The sequence below is a fragment of the Suricata suricatta genome, chromosome 8, assembly GCF_006229205.1.
Source record: "Suricata suricatta isolate VVHF042 chromosome 8, meerkat_22Aug2017_6uvM2_HiC, whole genome shotgun sequence".
In the NCBI taxonomy this organism is placed as follows: Eukaryota; Metazoa; Chordata; class Mammalia; order Carnivora; family Herpestidae; genus Suricata; species Suricata suricatta.
In genome coordinates this window covers 126,619,252-126,640,777 of record NC_043707.1, presented here as the reverse complement: position 1 = coordinate 126,640,777, position 21,526 = coordinate 126,619,252, and the positions used below count along the sequence as shown (strand labels likewise).

Here is a 21,526-nt window from a genome sequence, read left to right as displayed (position 1 = left end):
TCTCTCTCTCTCTCTCTCTCACACACACACACACACACACACACACACACACACACACCCATAGAATCAACAGCAGTGTTTGGGTAATTTTAAGTTGTTTCTATTTTTTCTGTAGTTTTCAAAAACCGCTCCAACAAGTCTTTAAAATAAAAAAAAAATCAAATATTAACTACAAAAACATCAGCGAATGTTTACTGAGCCCCATCCCGAGTCATACTCTCACTCGGTTCTCACGTCCCTACCAGGGAGGTGCTCTCTCCATCCCCATTTTATGATGGGGAGTGTGAACCCAGAAACCCGGGAAAGGGCTACAGAGCTGGTGGAGGGGCGGGGGCTGGGATTTGAATGGCTGCCTCTCCCCAGGGCCCGTGCTCCTGAGTCTGTCTGTCAGCACTGGCCACACCTGTCTGGCCGGAGACCAGGACCGCAGTGTGTGACCCCGAGGGCTGCCAGCCGCAGCCCGTCCCTTACCATTTGTCGGTGTTGTTGATGAGGGTGGAGACCTGCGCCAGGTACTCCCTGTCGTAGACAACAATGGGCTCGGACTCGTTGATCTCCACGGGGTAGAAGATGGTGTTGAGAAAGGGCAGCCAGTTGATGGCGGGCGCCAAGGCCTGGAAGGGAAGAGACGGCATGACCCAGGCTGGGCTGCTTTCCCCCAGCGTCCGAGGCTCCAGGGCACTCTTCTAAAGAAAGAGCACCATGCCTCCAAAGAGCTGGGCACAGACAATGCCCCCCTCCCCACAGATGTCAAACTGAAGTCTCTAGCTTTTGCCAGAGATGCTCCAGACAGAATTCAAAAGAGACAAACATCAGCCTCAACTTGAAGAGGAGCTAGGATGGAATAAAGGGGACACGGGGACAGCAGCAGTAGCTGCCGTTCCTCAAGCCCCTCCTGGGCCAGGTACCACTGTGAACGATTCACATGTCTTCTCTCAGCGGGACCTCATGACAGCCCCAGGGGGGAGGTGCCCTTGTCCCCACTGTATGGATGAAGAAACTGAGCCCAGATGGGCCTATCAGGGGAAGCTGTGCAGCATCCGGAGCCAGGCTGCCTGGGTTCGTACTCCAGCCCTCTCACGCACTGGCTGTGCGACCTTGAGGACGTGGATGAACTGCTCTGTGCCTCGGGGTCTCATCTGAAAAGCAATCTCATCATCATAACAGAGCTCATGCCAGAGGATTAGTGTAAGTGTTAAATGGGTTCATACTGTCCCTTCCACTCAACACACGCTTCCGTGATACCAATTACTTCTTTGCAATTAGTCTATAGACTGGCAGATTCAAGAAGGATAGCAGTATAATGTGCAGATGCTTTGGTCCACGGGTGATTTTTCTTAGGCATGGGATCTGAAAGCATAAACTTAGAATGACAACCGCCAGCAAGAAAGGAAAAGCCCCCAGCTTAGTTGGTGCACAGGAGGCTGGCCGGTCAGCTCTGTTGTAAGATCATTTATTTTTTATTGTTATTTATTTTTATTTTTTAGAGAGAGAAGAGAGAGTGCGCATGAGCTGGGGAAAGGGGTGGGGGAAGGAGAGGGAGGGAGAGAGAGGGAAAGAGAGAGAACCCCAAGTAGGCTCCATCCTCAGCTCGGAGCCTGGCACAGGGCTCGATCCTGCAACCCTGGGATCCCACAACCCTGGAAGCATGACTTCAACCTAAATCAGGAGTCAGATGCTCGGCCAACGGAGCCACCCAGGCGCCCGTAAGACCATTTACAATGAGGGCCTGTAGGCCAGAGCTCCCTCCGCACAGAGGCACGGGCTGCTTCGAACAGGCAGCCCCACTGCGCAGAGCCCAGCACCGCACAGTCTCTGTGTCCACGGCAGCCTTTCCCCACTTCCTGCCAGGCAGCCTCCAGGGAGGCTGAGCTCTCTCTCCAGGTCCCAATGATTGATTTGATTATAAATTCACACAACCTCTGGGTTTAACTGTGGTAAAACACACAAACATGAAATTTACCATCTTAACCGTTTTGAAGCCCACAGTTCGGTGACGTTGGGCACGTTCGCAGGGTTGTGCAACCCTCGCCACCGTCCATCTCCAGATTCCGTCTTGCAAAACCGAAATTCTGCACGGATTAAACAATAACGCCCCCGCCCCCCCCCCCCGTTCCCTCCCTACTGGGCCCCCAGTAACTTATTCTACTTTGTTGTCTCCACAAATTTGGCGGCTCTAGCTACCTCATCTAAGTGGAACCATCCAGTACTTGTATCTGTGACTGGCTTATTTCACTTAGCAGAATGTCTTTCAAGTGGCACAACTTTTGAATGTAATTGGAATTGTTCATACAATTAACAAGAGCTTCATAAACTGCAGGCGCCTGGAACTCTTGAAGTCTATTTCTCTCCCATGACTTGTTAATCTTAGTTACTTTTTTGCCCTGTAATTTTACAAAATGTAAGCAGACCGTGTTATACAGCAAAAGAGCTTACATGTGTCAGAATCCAGCACTTAACAACCCCTCCGTCCATATTAGCTGTTTTAATCATTCTCAAGGTCTCCCAGGCGTGGGTCTGGGCTTGAAGGATTCTAAATTCTATTCTCTGTTCCCTTGCAAAAGGGCAAAACTGAAGACAAAGGCGGCAAGAGACGCATTACAATCAGCCTTCATATGGTAAGATCGATCAATAATGTGAAATGTAAAATCGATCTGTAACATCAGATGAATCTATGACCATGTAACTATGCCCTCAGTGAGAAAGCAGTCACAAACCCCTCCATTTAACAGACACTGACGTTGCAGATGAGCTAAGGTGACCTTCCTGAGCTCCCAGTTAAGGAGTGACTGTGCCCGTCTGAACTCCGGGCTCATTCGTCTCTCCGGTTTCAAAGGGCAGCTCAGCTTCTAGGGAATAAGCACCTCCGAGGACCGAGGGGGGCAGCTCCCACAGGCAGTGGTGTGCCGGCTCTTGGGGGGCAGGGATGCGCTTCATATTGGCACCGGGACCTACCGCAAACTACCTGAGGGGTTGGGAAGAGGCGTGCCTGGTGGGCTCCTGTACAACCCTGCCCATCCGACAGCAAGATGACCTGAGTGAGTCTTGGAGTGAGGAGATCAGGGTCCTCGCCATGAGCCTGTTCTAGGACCTCGAGCCATTTCTCTAAAATGGGGACCCCCCCATACAAATAAAATGGGGACAACATTCTGTACCCCGCCCCCCACCGCAGTTGGCTGCTCTGTACCTCGTGGGGATGGCCTGCTCATTAAACCTGAGTTACCTTTCTCCCTAGCTTGTCCATTTGCTCTTTCTCTCTGGCAAAAATCCCCTAGGCGGGTAATCTCCGGGGCTTCTCCTTAACAACATTTTTGTGGCTGCGACACGGGGAGGTGTCCAGGTGAGATGGTCGAATAGGGCTCAACGCTTATAGATACCTGCCTGCATGACTTGCTGGCAAAGGTGCCTGGGAAATTCACCAAGCTTACAAAATGTCATCGTTTACACAATTAACGAGAGCTTCACAAACTGCAGGTGACTGAATCACTCTAATCAGGGTATAGCCATCAGGTGGTGATAAACCCCTACGCACTTGACACAAGCCTGTTTTGTTAGGAAGAGCAGGTGTTCTGTGCAGCCAAATTCCCATAACTGCAGATAAGGTGTGTGTTGAATACCAGAATTTTCACATTTTCAATCTTGCTTTAGTGAACGCCTAACTTAAACATGTGTGCCTTGTCTCCATAGAGATGGCTGTTTTAATGGCCTGGGACATTCCACTTGTGACTCAAATCCTTTGGGGCACACCAGTCAGCTCTATTTTCCAAACCTGCAGCCAAAGGGTACTGCTGGTCACCAAGTAGGCTCAAGCAGGCATGTAAAATAAGACAGAAAAGGAAGACGCTATCAGACTTGATTTCAGCTGGAGAATTTGGAGCAGAGGATTAGGCTCATTCTCAAACAGCTTAAAAAAATTTTTAAGTTTATTTTTTTTTGAAAGGGAGAGAGAGAGTGAGCAGGGGAGGGGCAGAGAGAGAGGGAGAGAGAGAGAATCCCAAGCAGGCTCTGTGCTGTCAGTGCAGAGCCTGACATGGGGCTCGAATTTAGGCGACTGTGAGATGATGACCTGAGCCAAAACCAAGAGTCGGATCTTAACTGACCGAGCCACCCAGGTGCCCCTCGAACAGCTTCTGATGTGGAAGATCTTAGGAAGGAATGAGAAGGGCCTCAGGCACTCAGAGATGGAGCAGCAGGATGTCTGATTCGTGGCTAGCCTGGAACCAGAGTGTGAAGGCCGGAGCCCCTTCCCTGAATCATCTGGGGCAGAAAGAAAACCAAATTTCCAGATCCCAGAGAACAGCAGGAATTCTCTGTCCAAGGCTGGAAGGACGTGTCTGGTGTTAGAGACGTGGGCTGGCCTCACCACCAACAAAGGAGTAACACTGACAATGATGACGATGGTACACTGAGTTGTGAATGTCAGCTTACAACACGAAGTCTCATCCTCTGCCTCATCTCACCCTCTTACACCCCGTGGGCAGGCCAGCTAGAGACTCTTTTGAAGGATACTAGGCATCAGAGGTCCAGGACTTACTCTTTAAACGCTAGACATAATTTTCTAATATGCACATATGCCTGTTCCTCTGGGAGGCACTCCATAGTTTCCAACTTGTTCTCAGAGAACTCTGCCACTAAAGAGCCAGTGCACCTTATGGGGACAGGGACGACCTCTCCTCTGTGTCTTGTGTTCTGGAATACAGCACGTGTGACTGAGTGAGCGAAGCCCCATTTTACAAGGAAGGAAACAAATAGGGTCACAGAACTCATAGCTGCTTGCTCACGGTCACACAGCTCACAGTGGAGCTGGGCCCGAGCAGTCTTCTGACTCCAAGCCCAGGGCATTACCTCTGCTAAAATCCTCTCCCACCGCGGGGGCTCTGCAGCAGGCGGGGAGAAAAAGCCTTTCGTGTCTTGCTCGGAAGAACAGAGCAAAAGCAATGTGATTAAAGTGCCCGGGGGTGGAGCCTGGAAGCCACGCCCGGCAGACGTGCTCAGGGCTGCCATGTCTTCTCTGCCTCCCTGGGCGTAGTCGGTTGGCATCATGGCCACTGTGGGAGGCTGGGCGGCTGCTGGGGCCCTTCTTGCGGTGAGAAGTGGACAGTTGGAGCAAACCAAACCACACTGCACAGAGAGCATCACCTTTGACCTCCGGGCCTCGGAGCGGAAACACAGTGCCAGATGGTCCCCAACAGAGGCTGCTGATCTCCGTAACAACCCACGCATGCCACTCCCCCTGATGTCAGCTCCTCCGGGGCCTGAAGGGCAGCTGGCACCCAGAAAAGGCTTTCTCACCCTCATCTCCAGCTTTGCCTGGGCCCTATCTCCACCTGGGACACCCTGTCAGCCTGGCACTGCTCACCCACTCATCCCACTCGCCTTGCCTGACTTCTCCCCACCCTGGTCCTAGTGCCCTCCTTCTTTCACCCAAAACACTCGGCAGTGAGTCTGGGATTGCTTCCTGGTTGGTGCTCCTCCCCAGCCCGTAAGTACCTCCATAGTAAGGCCCTGAGGGTGGCCCTGTACCTGTCAGAGCGAGGAATGGAGGGCAAAAAAGGGTAGGAACCAAGGGTTTTTTCTGAAAGGAGAGCAAATGAGCCGACTCCAGTGGATGGGCGGAGCCTGGCTGGTGAAGGGAGAGAAGGAGGGAGGTGACATCTTGGTGGAACCCCAACACAGTGGCCTAGTCACCCTCCCCAGCGGAGAAGCAGGCCTCCCTGAGCATTCCTAGGCAATGGCAGCACACAGGAAGCCTGGCCGAGGCCACCTGCTGATTCCTCTGTGACCCAGGGGATCTGGGACAAGGCCAGACACCAACACATGGTGAACTGGAAAGACAGATTGGCAGTCAACTCACCGCCTGCAAGCCCCAGGGAGCCCCCAGGGGGCAGCCTTCAGCAGAAGGGCCACTGGCTTCGATGAGTTACGCCCAGTGACAGAGAGAAACCCCCTTTCACCTCCAGGAGGTTGCCAGGTGTCAGGGTCAAGAACAGAGATCCCATGAGCCAAGCCTGAGTCCAATGTCCAGCTCCTCTGACACTCAGGGAGCCTCAGGGCCTCGAACATGTCACTTAACCTCCCGGCTTGGAAAAGGGAGAAGTGACCACAGAACCTCCTCTCCCGTCTCCTGGTTGCTGTATATACACCAGGCCCGACGAGAGTGGGCTGGAGCATGGAAAGGCCCAGTCAGGGCGAACGATCATCGTCATGACCACAGAGCCTCCCCGGGTAAATGCTGGTGTCACAGAGAAGCCACGTGGCCTTCCGCAGGTAACTCAGCCTCTCTGAGCCTCAGTTTTCCCATCTGTGAACTGGGGTGACAACCATCCCTGCTTCTTAGGGGTGTTGGGGACCTGATGAGGTGGGTAGAAAAGCCCCAGCCCAGCCCCCCACGTCTGGAAGCCCCACATCTGTCCTGGGCGCCACGTCAGCCAGAGCCCGCATTACCTGCAACTCGGCCGCCGTCACCTTGTGGTAGATGAGCTCCTCGTCGCGGCGCTTCTCCTGGGGGATGGTGATGTTGGCCAGCGCCGTCTCGAAGTCCAGGATCTGCTGCATCTGGGGCCGGACGGTGGCCTCGTCGCCCCCACCCAGCAGCTTCCCCAGCTGGACCATGTAGTTCAGGTATCCCGTCAGCACCTGCGGGCCAGGCACCGCAGTCTGTCAGTGGTGCCGCCAGCTGCGTGCTGGGCACGGGCGGTGGGCGGGGCAGGCCAGACCCGAGCGGGAAGCCCGCAGCGGCTGCCCACAGAGCTCAGGACAGAGGCCTCTGGTGCTCTCGTGGGTGGGGGTCCCTGCTGTCCCCACCCATGCTCCCGCTCGGACACCCATCACGGGAAAGCTACCCACAGCCCATCTTTCAGTTCTTATAATACACTTTTTCTGAGCTGCCCTGTGTCCCCAGATCTGAAGTGGGGCCCCGTGTTCAACTTTCTCAGCTCACCCTTGAGCTGTCACAATTTGACATTATGCCTCCAACCGGGCGGTTAGCTCTTTAACGTCTGTCTCTGCTGCGGGACCGTGACCGTCTCGGCCCCCACTCTACCCCCAGCATCGGGCACGTGGTAGGTGCGTGCCCTGGACAAGCGGGTGGGATGAACGGGGAGATGATGAGCCACAGACGAGGCTTCCCCGGGACATCATGAGAGGCTGGATGTGAGTCTCAGCCTCACCGCTGTGTGACCTTGAGTGGGTCACTTAGCATCTCTGAGCCTTGCTCTCTCTATAAAAGGCAAAGTAGAAATAATAGCCACATGGCAGAAGAGGGGAATGGAGGTCAGAGATGTTCTGTATCCGCGGGCTTACTGGGAGGGCCAGAGGTGAGTACACAGGAGGTTCAGTGCCCACAGATGGCACTGGCCATTACTGCTGTCTTGCTCTAGAGCGGGGACAAAAGACACCTGTTTGTCCCCTGCCTCTTGTGCCCATGATGCCTGAATGGGAAACAGCCAGTCTGGGGGCAGAGGTCCCTCCCCGGCCAGGGACTGCTCATCGCCCACCAGATAAGTGACAGCTCTGTGCAACTCCAGCTTCAAAACCCGTGCAGGGGTGACGCCGAGGGGACACTGAGCGGGTGAAGCGTCACGTGGCGTGGGCTGGGAGCCACTCTCTGAAGAAGCACACTCACCTTCTCGTTTTCAGTTTTGTTCAGGTAATAGTCCCTTGAGGGCAGGCCCAGGCCAGACTGGTCCACCTGGAGGGAAAGGCAGGCGTGAGTGGGGGCCTCCTGTCACACACGCACACTGTCCCCACAGCGGGCACATGGCAACTCAGGGCCGGCCTGGGTCCCAGAGGGGGCAGGAGCTGGCAGTGGAGGCCCCCTCGGGGGTGGCCCCACCCCGTGTGGGAACACACTCATGTCTGGCTGCATTCCTGCCCATACAGGGGCGTCCTGGGCCCTTCTGAAGGCCAGAGCCACCCTCCTCTCCGAATACCTCCTGGGCTTGGTGCGGCTCTTTTATGTAATTAAAAACCTCCCAAGATGGTGCAGTGGTTAAGAGGCACTCACGACCCCTGAAGCCTTAGTCAAGTCACTGCGCCTTTCTGACTTTCAGGCTCTTCACCTGGAAAATAGGGGAACAGTACCTAACCCTCAGAGCTGGAATGAGGACTCAAAGGAGTTCCTTTGATAAAGAAGGAAATTGCAGCTCAGAGAGGTTGAGGCACTTGCCTGAGGTCACAGTGCCGAGTGAGAGTCAGGACTGGATGGGAACTGGGCCTTCATGGCCCCCAGCCTGGGTTCCTGACTTCTGCATCTGAGGGTGGGCAGATCAGTACTGGAGCTTCCCTGGGGATCCCAATACAAAGTCTAGGGCAGGTGCCGGTAGAAGAGAGGGGCTCCCACAGCCACAAAGGCCGGAGGTTGATGGAGGAACCAGGAGGTGGCTTAGCTGTGTCCAGGCGTTGGCATCACTCTGGGGGCCCATGGTGACCGATTGGAATCCCACAGACCTGTCTGTGCTGCAGTGACCCTCCCACCCCCCACCCGGGGACAGCAGCCTGGTCTCTCATGACTTGTTGCCTACAAAAATCTCATGGTTCAGAGTCTCCAGAAATAATCCAGGCTCAGAAGCCAGAAGCCTGTGGCCCAGCGCAAGTCTGCCCCGACTCTGGAGCTGGCGAAACTCAAAACAGGTTAAATTCAAAACATGCCCATTTGTTTTCCTGGGGATGCAGGCCAGCTCACCTGGATCACGTTGCTGTTGGAATTCTTGGAGTCGGCACTGACGTAGACAGAGAAGAAGGGAGATGTGCGGTAGTGGGAGGTGACCACCTGTAGAGTGTCCTGGAAGTTGTCCTTGTCCCAAGGACCTGTGATGTTCCAGCCCCCGAGCTGTGGGGAGAGGGAAGGGGGAGGTGACGAGGAGGCGGGGAGACCCGGGTGTGAATTCTGCTCCTGCCACGGACTTGCTCTGAGACCCCGAAGCAGTCACCTGGCCTCTCTGAGCCTCAGGAGCAAATAAAAGGGATGGTCTTCATCAGAGTGTCTGATCCGGAGAAGCCGGATGGAGCACAATGCACCCTAAACAAGCCGTGAATCCAGCGGCAGCTGCTCGCTCGGGGGAGGGGAGGGAAAGGAGACCCCTCCCACACCCTGTCCCCTCTCCGAACACTGAATCATGGGGATTCACTGGTGCACAAAATTCGATGGTGCCTATAAGGAAAAAAGGCTCCGTAATTTTTAAAAGGTTGATAAAGCCAGTCTCTAGTTTCTCTCAGAGCTGGGACTTTTTTTTAAGTTTATTTATTTAGTTTGAGAGAAAGCATGAGAGAGAGAATCCCAGACAGGTTCCACATGGTCAGCACAGAGCCCGACATGGGGCTCGAACTTATAAACTGAGAGATCATGACCTGAGCCAAAGTCAGATGCTTAACTGACTGAGCCACCCAAGTGGATGCCCCTAGGCACTTAGGAATTTTTTTTTCCCAAGTAGGCTCCATACCCAATGCAGGGCCCAAAGTCACAACCCTGAGATCAAGAGTCACATGGGCTACTGACTGAGCCAGCCAGGTGCCCCAGAGCTCGGATTTTGTCATCTCTTCCGTGTCCCTGGCTTGGCCCACACTGGCATGTGCGGCCAGTGCCAGAGGGAAGGACTGTCTGGTTGCTGGTGTCCACAGCCCCCCACCCTGCCGCCATGCCTTCTCAGAGCCAAGCCAGGAGGCAGGGCCCTGCAGGAGCATGGGACACTAGAAAACACCCATGGCCACCCTCTGTGGGTGTCAGGCAGACTGGCCAGTCACAGGCAGCCCCCTCAGCACGGAGCCGACCCAAGGCTTGATCCCACTACCTGGGATCGTGACCTGAGTGGAAGTCAAGAGTCAGACACCCAGGCGCCCTGGGGCGGGGGTGGGGGAGCAGTGTGCTTCAGATCTGAGACTTTCAGTTGGTCCTTCTGGAACATACCCTTCCTCACACAAACACACCCTCTGAGGAAAAGGAAGCAACAAGGTAGAGAAACATTTTTTCTATAAATACGGCCTCCATCCCACACACAGATGCACAGAGAGACACGCATATGTGTGGCAAACAGCCACGACAGGCGCTGACACGCACCCCGACACAAAGATATCCCCCCCCCCCCCGATATCCTCCCCACCCCCATGCACACGCTCAGACACACTCAGCCCCGACAGGCTCTGCAGTCCAGCCGGGTGAAGTGGTTGGAGGTGGGAGGCAGCCGGGCCCCTGTGGTACCTGAGAGCCGGGGTAGCAGCCAGAGCGGGGGCAGGTGGCTCCGGCTGGAGGAGATCCACGAAAAGCTGCTCTGCAGACTCACCTTCTCAATCAGCTCCATGAGGGGCTTGGCCTTGAGCTCCTCGATCCTGGTTTCATTCATACATGCACGGTAGTACACTTGGGCCTTCCTTTCTGCCTCGCTCACGCTGGCTGTGGAATTTTCTGGAATGACATGAGAGAGCAGGTGGCCACAGGCCCCCGGTTGCTCGGTGGGTAGGCCTGAGGGAGGCCTTCTCGGAGCCTCGGTGTTCTCAGCTGTAAACAGACCTAGGACTTCTCCCTGGCAGGATAGCCATGACTCGGGCACAGTGGGTATATGGCTGTCCCTGGGCAGCTCTGGGAAAATGAAGTGCTTCCTAATTTTTGCTGAGTGCAAATAAGAGCATACCATGTTTGTCCCTGTCTGCCAGTCGGGCGTGTAAACATGTCCCTAGGTTGGCAGCACGGGCCACCCAGCATGACACCCTGCTTTTCCTGCTGGCTAACGCGGGGCCCGGACATCCCGGCCTGGTGTGCAGGACAGAGGCCTGTCCTGGTTTTCCGAGCCCAGATGACCTGTCCTGTGATGAAGCCTGGAGCTGAATGGAAGCTTCCAAGGCCTCATTCCCTAGAAGTTTCTTCCTCCCTCCCTCCCCTGAGGACCCAGGCTTGTTCATCAGACTACAGTTCACGCAGAGCGCTTCTGCCATTTCTCTTCCTAACTCAGCAGTCAGCATCCCCATCCTTACAGCGGGTGCCCGGGAGACCGTGGTCCCCTTCTCCCTGTCCTCCCGGTCCAGGGGCCACCTGCTGAGGGCCACACTCTTTTTTTTTTTTTAAGGGTTTTTTTTTTTTTTTTTTGATACAGAGAGAGACAGAGCATGAAAGGGGGAGGGTCAGAGAGAGAGGGAGATACAGAATTGGAAGCAGGCCCCAGGCTCTGAGCTAGCTGTCAGCACAGAGCCCGACGCGGGGCTCGAACCCACGAACGTGAGATCTGACCTGAGCCGAAGCCGGAGGCTTAACCGACTGAGCCACCCAGGCGCCCCGAGGGCCACACTCTTGTACGTGCATCACCAGCACAGGCAGGGCCCTGCCTGTACCCAGCAAAGGCGACTATGTCCTTCAGCTCGGGTCATAAAGGACCTACTATGTGCCGGGGCTCCTATGCCTGAGCCTTCATCTCAGAGCCCTGCTCCAGAAAATGCTGAGGTCCCTGAGCCCCTCAATTCTGTCTGTCCACCTTGCTGCCTCCCTCGGGAACCCCTTCCTCACTGCTCCAGCCACCTTTCCTCATTTCAAATTCACTTCTCCTGAACCCAGAAACTTCTTCTTTTGCTTCATTCAAAGACTCCCTGACACCCCACCTCCTCCATGAAGACTTTTCTGGCAGAACCTTATCTATTCATCCACTAAATAAATACTAGATGCTTACTCTGTGCTAGTACTGCAAGCTTCGGGGACACAAAAGACAAGGTCCCTGTCCACACAGAACTTCCTTTCTAGTATGAGGACACAGATAACAGACAAGAAAACACATGAGGAAAAAGCTCCCCCTGGCTCTCCGCTATGGGATACTGTCAAAATCCTACAGCCTTCAAGGCCTCTCTTGGAGGCCAACTTTCCGATGGAGCCTCTCCAGAGACTTTTTTTCACGAAGGCCCCAACATGGAGCGCCTATTGCATGCCAGGCACTGGGCTGGGCTCTGAGTTATACCGACGTGAATAAGACCCCCATAGTCTCTGCCTCCAGGGAGTTCACAGTCAAGTAGTGAACACAGCCAAGAAAAGAAATGACCAAGGTGCTTTGGTCAATGCAAATGGCTACAGAGCCCCAAGAAAATTCCCACCCTTTGGTGGGGTGAGGTGGGGTCCAGGGCGGTCTAGCTCTAAGCCAGTTCTTTCATTTATCTTTTATTAAATTTTTTAAAGTAGGCTTTGTGCACACCGTGGGGCTCGAACTCACAACCCTAGATCAGGTGTTTTGTACGCTCCATGGACTGAGCCAGCTAGGCTCCCTGAGCTGGTTCTTTTAACACTTTTTAAACATTATTGATTTATTTTGAGAGAGAGAGTACAAGAAGGGGAGGGTCAGAGAAAAGGAGAGACAGAATCCCAAGCAAGCTCTGCACCATCAAGTGCCAAGCCTGATGCAGGGCTTAAACTCACAAACCACAAGATCATGACCTGAGCCGAGGTCAAGAATCAGACATTTAACCGACTGCACCACCCAGGAGCCCCCCGAGCTGATTCTTTTAAAGGTAAGAAATTATTCACCAGGTAGAAATGAGGGGAAAGAGCCTTGGGTTTGGATGGAGTTGGAGAGTCTGGGGAAATACGAGGCACACAGGGCATGGTGTCTAGAGAAAAGGTATCTGTTTGGAGTGGCCTGACTTCCAGCATGGGTCACGTTAGCTCTCCCAGCCCTTGTCGCGAGAGCCCCCCTGTCCTTGCCCCAGTTCTTACCATAACCAGCACCGTGGTTTTCTCTGGTCAGAGAGCATCAACCCCCATCTTGCTGAAGTCAGGGTGATGGCCCTGAAGAGGGCATGGGACCAGCCTGGGCTAGTCTGAAGGGAGATGCAGAGACAGGAGAACCCCAAGAGAGACAGTGACGAGGGGCTGTGAAGGGTCCACACAGCCCTGGAGACCACAGCCTGCCGTACTGTGGTGGAAGCCTGGAAACGCCTGCGTGTCCCACAGTCCCTCCCGGAGCGGGGCGGCAGACATGGGGAGAGCTGGACCCCTCCCTGCTCCTCAGACTCAGGAAGCAGAGCTGAAGGGAAAGCTAAAGGGGAGTCTCCACCCTCCCCTCCTTCCAGAAGCCTTGTTTCTATGACAGTGCCTCCCACAGCTGGGCTGTTAGAAGGCAGGGCACAAGAATCACCACTGCTTGCCGGAGCCCGAGAGCAGCTTTCACCCTCCATGTGTGGCTCTGACCATGACCCTGAAATGCCAGGTCAGGTATGGGGGAGTGTGCTCTGTGCGCTCTGGCCAATGACAGGGCCAGGCCCCAAGGCCACCGAGATAAGAGGCCCAAAGAAAGGCTCTGGAGGAACAGCCCGGCTGTGCTCATTCTAGGGCATTCCGGGCACCATCTTTCCCCCCATTATCGCCAGGCAGACAGAATGTGTCCTGCAAGCACACACACCCTCCTGCTCTCCTTCGCCAAGAGGCTGCCCCTGATGAGTTCAGACTTCCTTCCTCTGAGCTCCACACCCTGGATCTCACATTCACTTGTTTTTCCATAAATATTTATTGAGCTCCTATGGTGTGGCTGCCGGGCTGGCCGGGGGGAGGAGAGCACAGCAGGCCACACGAGTATGCGTCTGTCCACAGACAGACCGATGGGTGAGACAGACCACAGTAGGACGACCACACAGCATCTGACTGCACGGAGGGCAAACGCTCTGAGGACAGGATGGCAGAGGGAGGCCCCTTGGGAACCCCTTGCCTGAACTCCGGGCTGAAAGCTAAGCTCACTGTGGTGGGGACACGGGGACCTTCACCCACTAGTTTGCATCGTACTTGTCCCTGTCTCCTGGCCTGAACACAGAGGAGGGGACACAGTAGCCCCCACCGGTGTTTGCTGGAAGAACAGAGCCCTGTGTCTGCCTCTGATGCCGTAGCTGGGCACCGAGAGGGCAGCGAGGTCAGTGCCTGATGGAGAACTGCACAGGGAGGAAATGCGGCAGGTGTGGCAGGAAGGGCCAGGGGTACAGGCCCCCCAGGAAGGGGTGTTTATGCCCCCCGTATTCCCACAGTGACACTGGCTGGGGCAGGAGTTCTGGGAGAAGGTCCAGCTCCTCCACGGCTCTCCCTGCCTCCCTCTGGTTCACAGGACCCACTGGGACAACCCCCAGCACCCTCTCCCTCTCCTCTCCTTCATCCTCTCCCATGGGCACCTGTGACCTGGAAGGCACTGGGGGAACAAGAGCTGAAGCAAGACTGCCAGGTGGGAGGCCACTGCACCAGATGAGGGGAGCAACGGTGTGCGCTTGGGCAGGGGTGACAGCAGAGAAGGGGCAAGAAGCAGCTGGAGTGTGAGAGGAAGAGGAGTGGCAGATGCTGCTGCGTTTCCCTGACCTGAGCACAGGGTCGCTGCTGACTGCAAGTCCAGGGATGGGGAGCGGGATACGCAGTGCAGTTCTGATATTTTTTTTAAAGAATCACATTTTTTTTCTTTTAACGTTTATTTATTTTTGAGAGAGAGAGAAAGACAGCTTGAACGGAGGAGGGGCAGAGAGAGAGATACACACACACACAGAAGCTGAAGCAGGCTCCAGGCTCTGAGCTGTCAGCACAGAGCCCGACACGGGGCTCGAACCCACAAACCACAAGATCATGACTGAGCTGAAGTCGGACGCTCAACTGACAGAGCCACCCAGGCGCCCCGTTTCTGACATTTTAACTGAAGACATCTAGTGGACACTGAGGTGGAGCCCTGGGTGTGGACTTTGTAGAGCTAGTATCCTAAACAACTCTGAGTTCAAATACGCTCTGGAGTACACAAATTCCTCAAAACTGCCTATCAGGCCCTATATCATGCATTACCAGCCACACATGGACAATACTGTCCCCAAAAGGGGAGAAGATCAGCTCTTAGGGAGCAGAAACATGTTACTCTCTCATGTGTACGTCCAGCGCCTAAACAGTGCGTAGTAGCATCTCTTGTATCCTTCCTGGACAATATAGACGAAATGGATAAACTTCTAGAAATACACAACTTACCAAGACTGAATCATGATGAAACAGAAAATCTGAACAGACCAATTACTAGCAAAGAGATTGAATCAGTAATCAAAAACCTCTCAACAAACAAAAATCTAGGACCAGACAGTTTCACCGGTGAGTTCTCCCAAACATTCAACAAAGAATTAAGGGACCAATCTTTCTCAAACTCTTCCAAAAGACAGAAGAGAGAATTCTTCCAAACTTATTTTGCAAGGCCAGCATTGTCCTGATGCCCCAAGGAAAGAAAAGTAGAGGCCACATCCCTGATGAACATAGATGTAAAAATCCTGAACAAAATATTAGCAAACAGAATTCAATAAAACATTAAAAAAAATCACACATGACAAGCAAGTAGGATTTATTCCAGGGATGCAAGGATGGTTCAATGTCCACAATGAACAATAAAAATTATATCATCTTAATAGATACAGAAAATGCACTTGACAAAATTCAACACCCATTTATGATCAAAACTCCCAACGAAGTATAAAGGGACGGTGTCTCCACATAATAAAGGCCCACGGCTGACATCACACTCACTGGTGAAAGCTTTTCCTCTAAGATCAGGTAAAGACTAGGATGCCTACTCTTGCCACTTTTATTCAACAGCACTGAGAGTTGTAGTCAGAGCAACTAGTTTAAAAAAGAAATAAAAGGCATCTTTTTTTAAAAGACTCTTAAAAAATTTTTTTTAACATTTATTTATTTTTGAGAGACAGAGAGAGACAGATTATGAGCAGGAGAGGGGCAGAGAGAGATGGACACACAGAACTGGAAGCAGGCTCCAGGCTCTGAGCTAGCTGTCAGCACAGAGCCTGATGTGGGGCTCAAACCCACTAACAATGAGATCATGACCTGAGCTGAAGTCGGACGCTTAACCGACTGAGCCACCCAGGCGCCCCAAAACAAAAGGCATCTGAATTGGAAAGGAAGAAGTACATAAATCTATCAAATTAAACACAAGTTATAAATCTTTTGTTCTGTCAATATGATGAATGAGACAATAAATTTTTCAATTTTGAAAATCAAAAGGAGGGCACCTGGGTGGCTCAGTCAGTTAAGCCTCCCACTTCGGCTCAGGTCAGATCTCACGTTTGTGGGTTCGAGCCCCGCGTCAGGCCTCTGTGCTGACAGCTAGCTCAGAGCCTGGAGCCTGCTTCCTGTTCTGTGTCTCCTTCTCTCTCTGCCCTTCCCGCTCTCATGCTCTGTCTCTCTCTGTATCAAAAATAAATGAAACATTAAAAAAAATTTAAAAAAAAGAAAATCAAAAGGGAATAGAAGAAGTAATACTCCTATTTGTAGAGAACATGATATTATATACAGAAAACCCTAAGACTCAAAAACCTGTCAGAACTAATAAACAAATCTAATAAAATTACCAGATACAACATCAATACACAATAGTCTGTTGTATTTCTTTTTTTTTAAATTTATTTATTTGAGAGAGACAAAGAGAGAGAGAGACAGAGAGAGACAGCATGAGTCAGGGAGCAGCAGAGAGAGATGGAGAGAGAAAATCCCAAGCAGGCTCTGCACTATCAGTGCAGAGCCCGATTCAGGGCTCCAACTCATGAACCGTGAGATCATGACCTGAGCCAAAATCAACAGTTAACTGAATGAGCCACCCAGGTGTGTCTGTTGTATTCCTATACTACATTAATAACGAACTATCAAAAAGAGAAATTAAGAAAACATTCCCATTTACACTTATCAAAAAAATAAAATATCTAGGAATAAGTTTAACCAAGAAGTTGAAAGAGCTGTATATTAAAAACTACAAGGTACTGGTGAAAAAAATTGGAGAAGACACTTAAATGAAAAGATATTCTTTGCTCATCGACTGGAAGAATTAATACTGTCATGCTGTCCATACTGCCCGAAGCAATGTACAGATTCAGTGCAATCCTTATCAAAATTCCAATGGCATTTTTTGCAGAAATAGAACAAGCAATCCCAAAATTTGTATGGAACCATGAAAGACCCGAAATAGCCAGAGTAATTTTTTTTTTTTAAGTAGGCTCCACATGGGGCTGAACTCATGACCCTGACTGAGATCAAGACCTGAGCTGAGGGGCGCCTGCATGGCTGAGTCAGTTAAGCATCCAACTTTGGTTCAGGTCATGATCTCACAGATCGTGGGTTCAAGCCCCACATCAGGTTCTGTGCTGACCACTCAGAGCCTGGAGCCTGCTTTGGATTCTGTGTCTCCCTCTCTCTCTGCCCCTGCCCCACTCATGCTCTATCTCTCTCTGTCTCAATAATAAACAAACATAAAAGAAAAAAAAAAAGACCTGAGCTGAGATCAAGAGTTGAATGCTTACCTGACTGAACCACCCAGGCATCCTCAGAGTAATCTTAAGAAAGAAGAACAAAGTTGGAGGCATCATGCTCCCTGATTTCAAGTTGTATTACAAAGCTATAGTAATGAAGATGGTACAGTATTGGCATAAAAAGAGACTACAGATCAATGGAATAGGATAGAAAGAAATAAACCCACACATTCATTGTCAGTTACTTTATGACACAGGAGCCAAGGACGTACAATAGGAAAAGGACATTCTCTTCAGTAAGTGGTGCTGCTAAAACTGGACAGCCACATGTAAAAGAATGAAACTGGACCACTATCTTATGCCATGCACACACACACAAAATTAACTCAAAATGGATTAAAGACTTAAACATCAAATGAACATTTAGAAGAAAACATGGGTTTTGCTTCCTGACGCAAGACTTACTGATGAGTTGTTGAATCTGACACCAAAAGCAAAGGCAACAGAAGCAAAAAGAAACAGGCAGGATGACATCAAACTAAAAAGCTTCTGTGCATCAGAGGAAACCATCCACAAAATGAAAAGGCGACCTACTAAATGGGAGAAAATATGTACGGATCACATATCTGATAAGGAGCTAATATCCAAAATAAATAAAGAACTCATACAATTCAACAGCAAAACAAAACAATCTGATTAAAAAATGGACAGAAGAGGGGCAGCTGGGTGGCTCAGTTGGTTGAGCATTCTACTCTTGGTTTTGGCTCAGGTCATCATCTCACAGTGCGTGAGTTCGAGTCCTGTGTTGGGTTCTGTGCTGGCAATGCAGAGTCTGCTTGGGATTTCCTCTCTCTCTCTCTCTCTCTCTCTCTCTCTGCCCCTCCCCTACTCGTTTTCTCTGTCTCTCTGTCTCTCTCTCAAAAATAAATACACTTTAAAAAAATGGACAGAAGACATGAATAAACATTTTTCCAGAGAAGACATGCAGATGGCCAACAGACACATGAATAGGTGTTCAACAGGACTCATCGTCAGGAAATGCAAACCAAAACCAAGGGAAGATCGCCTCACACCTGTCAGAATGGCTAATATCAAAAAGACAAGTAACAAGTATTGGTGAGGATGTGGAAAAAAGGAAACCCATTTTTTAAATAAACTTTTTTATGCTTTTTACTTATTTTTGAGAGACAGAGAGAGACAGTGTGAGCAGGGAAGGGTCGGAGAGAGAGAGGGAGACAGATTCAGAAGCAAGCTCCAGGCTCTGAGCTAGCTGTCAGTACAGAACTCAACGCGGGGCTCGAACCCACAAACCGTGAGATCATGACCCGAGCCAAAGACGGATGCCTAACTGACTGAGCCACCCAGGCACCCTGAGAAAAGGAAATCCTTGGGTACTGTTGGTGGGAATATAAATTGGGGCCACCACTGTGGAAAACAGTAGGGAGGTTCCTCAAAAAACCTAGTAGTTCTACATCTGAATGTGTACCCAAAGGAAACAAACACACTAACTCAAAAACATATATGCACCCCCATGTTCACTGCAGCATTATTTACAATAGCTAAGATATTGAAACAACCTAAGTGTCCACTGATGGGTGAATGGATAAAGAAAATGTGGTGCACGCACACACGCACACACGGACACACAAGTGCACACACACAGGAATATTATTCATCCATAAAAAAGAAGGAAACCTTGCCATTTGTGATGACATGGATGAAACTCAAGGATATTACGCTAACTGAAGGAAGTCAGACAGACAGATTCGTGGTTGCCAGAGTTGGGTGGGGTGGTGGGGGAAATGCATGAACTGTTTTTATTTCTTTTCTTTTTTTTATTAAAAATTTTAAAAATGGTTTTTATTTTATTTTATTTTTTGAGAGACAGAGAGAGACAGCGCAAGCAGGGGAGGGTCAGAGAGAGAGGGAGACACAGAATCCGAAGCAGGCTCCAGGCTCTGAGCTAGCTGTCAGAACAGAGCCCGATGCGGGGCTCGAACCCACGAACCGTGAGATCATGACCTGAGCCAAAGCCGGACGCTTAACCAACTGAGCCACCCAGACGCCCCTGTTTATTTCTTTAAGTAACTTGAGTTAAAAAAAATAAAGCAGAAAAAAATTTTAAGGAGGGGGCAATAATGAAAAAAGGTTGAGAAATCCTGCCCTTAATCGGGACGTCTCTAGCCCTTCTCCCTCTGGCTCCCCCTGCCCCAGGGCCCCTGCGCTCACTGTCCTGCCAGGCATAATCTTCTCACATCCACGTGGTCAATGGACAATTAATCCAAGTTTGGGTTCAAACGTCCATCCTCCTCGAGCGCCACAGCGACAGCGGCCTCTTCCCTTCCCGGCCCTGCGTCTTCGTGATGGTTTCAGAGCCCTAAGGCCCCACAACCTTAATGCCTTATTTACTTGTTTATTTGTTTACTGTCTCCCTCGCTGGAACTAAGTTCCATAAGGAAAGGCTGTCTTAGTCCTTACACAATCCCAGCACCTAGTGATGTCGGGCAGGTAGCTGGCGTGTGATATGTAACTGCCGAACGAAGGAATGAATGACGGAATATTCTGGGAGCTCCGCTAAGAAAGACACCGATGACATCGGCCTGAGGGATGAGCCACATACAGTTTTCTCGTGAGGAAAACCTTGGACTCCTTGGAGACGTTCCTGCTGGTGCTTACTTTCCAGAAGAAAGTTCCATGGGAACAGCCTGGGTGCAATCACAGTATAGCTCCCAGGGGGGAGGCGGGGGCACTTCCAGAGCCCCCACGGTGTGAAAATAGTTTGGCAGCCCAGGGCCAGACAACAGGCCTCCCAACTGCCCAGGTACTTCCTTCCAGGGACCCTGAGTTCCAGAAACTTCCTCAGTCACTTCCCCAAAGTCCCAAAGAGGAAAGACAGCACACCATTTCACCAGCCCACTTCTTCCTCTGTAAGTTTTCATTGGAACACCCTCTCCCACACCACTCCCCGGAGGAAACCAGGCCCCAGCAGCTGGGCGGGCTGCGGGGATGGGGGTTCCCGGGAATTCTGTGGTCCCTGTCTGCAGAAGGGCCAGGTGGCCAGGAGCATGTGGGACTCACATCAGGGCAGGACCTGCACTTGTTTCAGATAAAACCACAGACTCAGTTCAGGCCGTCACAGGTCCCACCCTGTGAGTAGAAGTAGGGAACAGAGAGACGAAGCACCTTTTTCTGTAGAAGAACAATAAGAAATGACAAGACCATTACCATGACTGGCGTCCACTGCCGGCCAAGCCCTGGCCAAGATCTACCCATCACCACACTGACAGCCTGAGGGGATACTATGCCCCCATTTCACAGGAAAGAGAATGAGGCCCAGGGAGAGGAAGGAGCTTGTCTAGGGAGGCAAAGCTTACATGCAGTGTGTTGGCATTTGAACCTCAGCATTCTTCTTCTTTTTTTTTAAGGTTTTTTTTTTTTATTTTTGAGAGAGAGAGAGACAGGGTGAGCAGGGGAGGGTCATAGAGAGAGAGAGAGCACAGAATCTGAAGCAGGCCTCAGGCTCTGAGCTGTCAGCATAGAGCCCGACGCGGGGCTCGAACCCACGAACCGTGAGATCATGACCTGAGCCAAAGTTGGAGGCTAACTGACTGAGCAACCCAGGCGCCCCTGAACCTAAGCATTCTTAAGCCTTGCTGAGAAAACAAACCACTTCCTCTGTGTGTGGGTGTGGCTGTGTGTGTGCATCTTGTCCTAACAGTGGGTGTTATTAGGATCACGCCCAATTTATAGACAAGAGGTTGAGTAATGTGCCCAAGGTTCCACAAGCGAGTGGCTGAGACCAGGACAGGGAGCTGAGCTCTCTCTGCGTGCCTTTCCTTTCTGAGAGGTTGGTTGGGAAAACCAGAGGCTGCACTGAAGTAGTCCAGCCAGCCTGGAGGAGGTCTGGACAGCCACTCCGGTCCTCGGGACACTAAAGAAGGGCGTACTGCTGCAGACATGACCCTGGACAGAGCGCATGTTGGACACAGGGCTTGTCCATAGTGTTTCCACAAGGGAAGATGAAACAAAGCTAGACAGCAACTACTAGGAAAACGAACCAAAATAAAAGTGTAAGAGATGTCACAAGGCGATACGACTCATTGTCAAGTCACTGATGTGGACAGATTTAATACTGATGGAATGATTCTGTCTCTATTTCTCAGGCAGACTGGCGCTGGGGTAGAAAGAAGAGAGACCACGAATTCCTTGTGGAATACGGGTTACTCAAATTGTTACAAAAACCAGGCATTAATTTTGCATGCATTAATCTTATAAAATATGGTACAGATGACAGGCACATAGAGTG

General features: G+C 51.5%; 1 protein-coding gene across 1 annotated transcript in view; it reads right to left on the bottom strand.

The window, feature by feature from the left end:
• Window positions 1-21,526, bottom strand: part of ECE1 (endothelin converting enzyme 1) — a 60,792-nt gene that overhangs the window by 20,424 nt on the left and 18,842 nt on the right. Inside the window, exons 5-9 of the mRNA XM_029945885.1 lie at window positions 10,278-10,399; window positions 8,684-8,830; window positions 7,625-7,690; window positions 6,445-6,636; window positions 472-614 (exon numbers count right to left, since the gene is read on the bottom strand). Coding sequence (XP_029801745.1) covers window positions 472-614; window positions 6,445-6,636; window positions 7,625-7,690; window positions 8,684-8,830; window positions 10,278-10,399 — 670 coding nt within the window. The remainder of the gene's footprint in view (window positions 1-471; window positions 615-6,444; window positions 6,637-7,624; window positions 7,691-8,683; window positions 8,831-10,277; window positions 10,400-21,526) is intronic.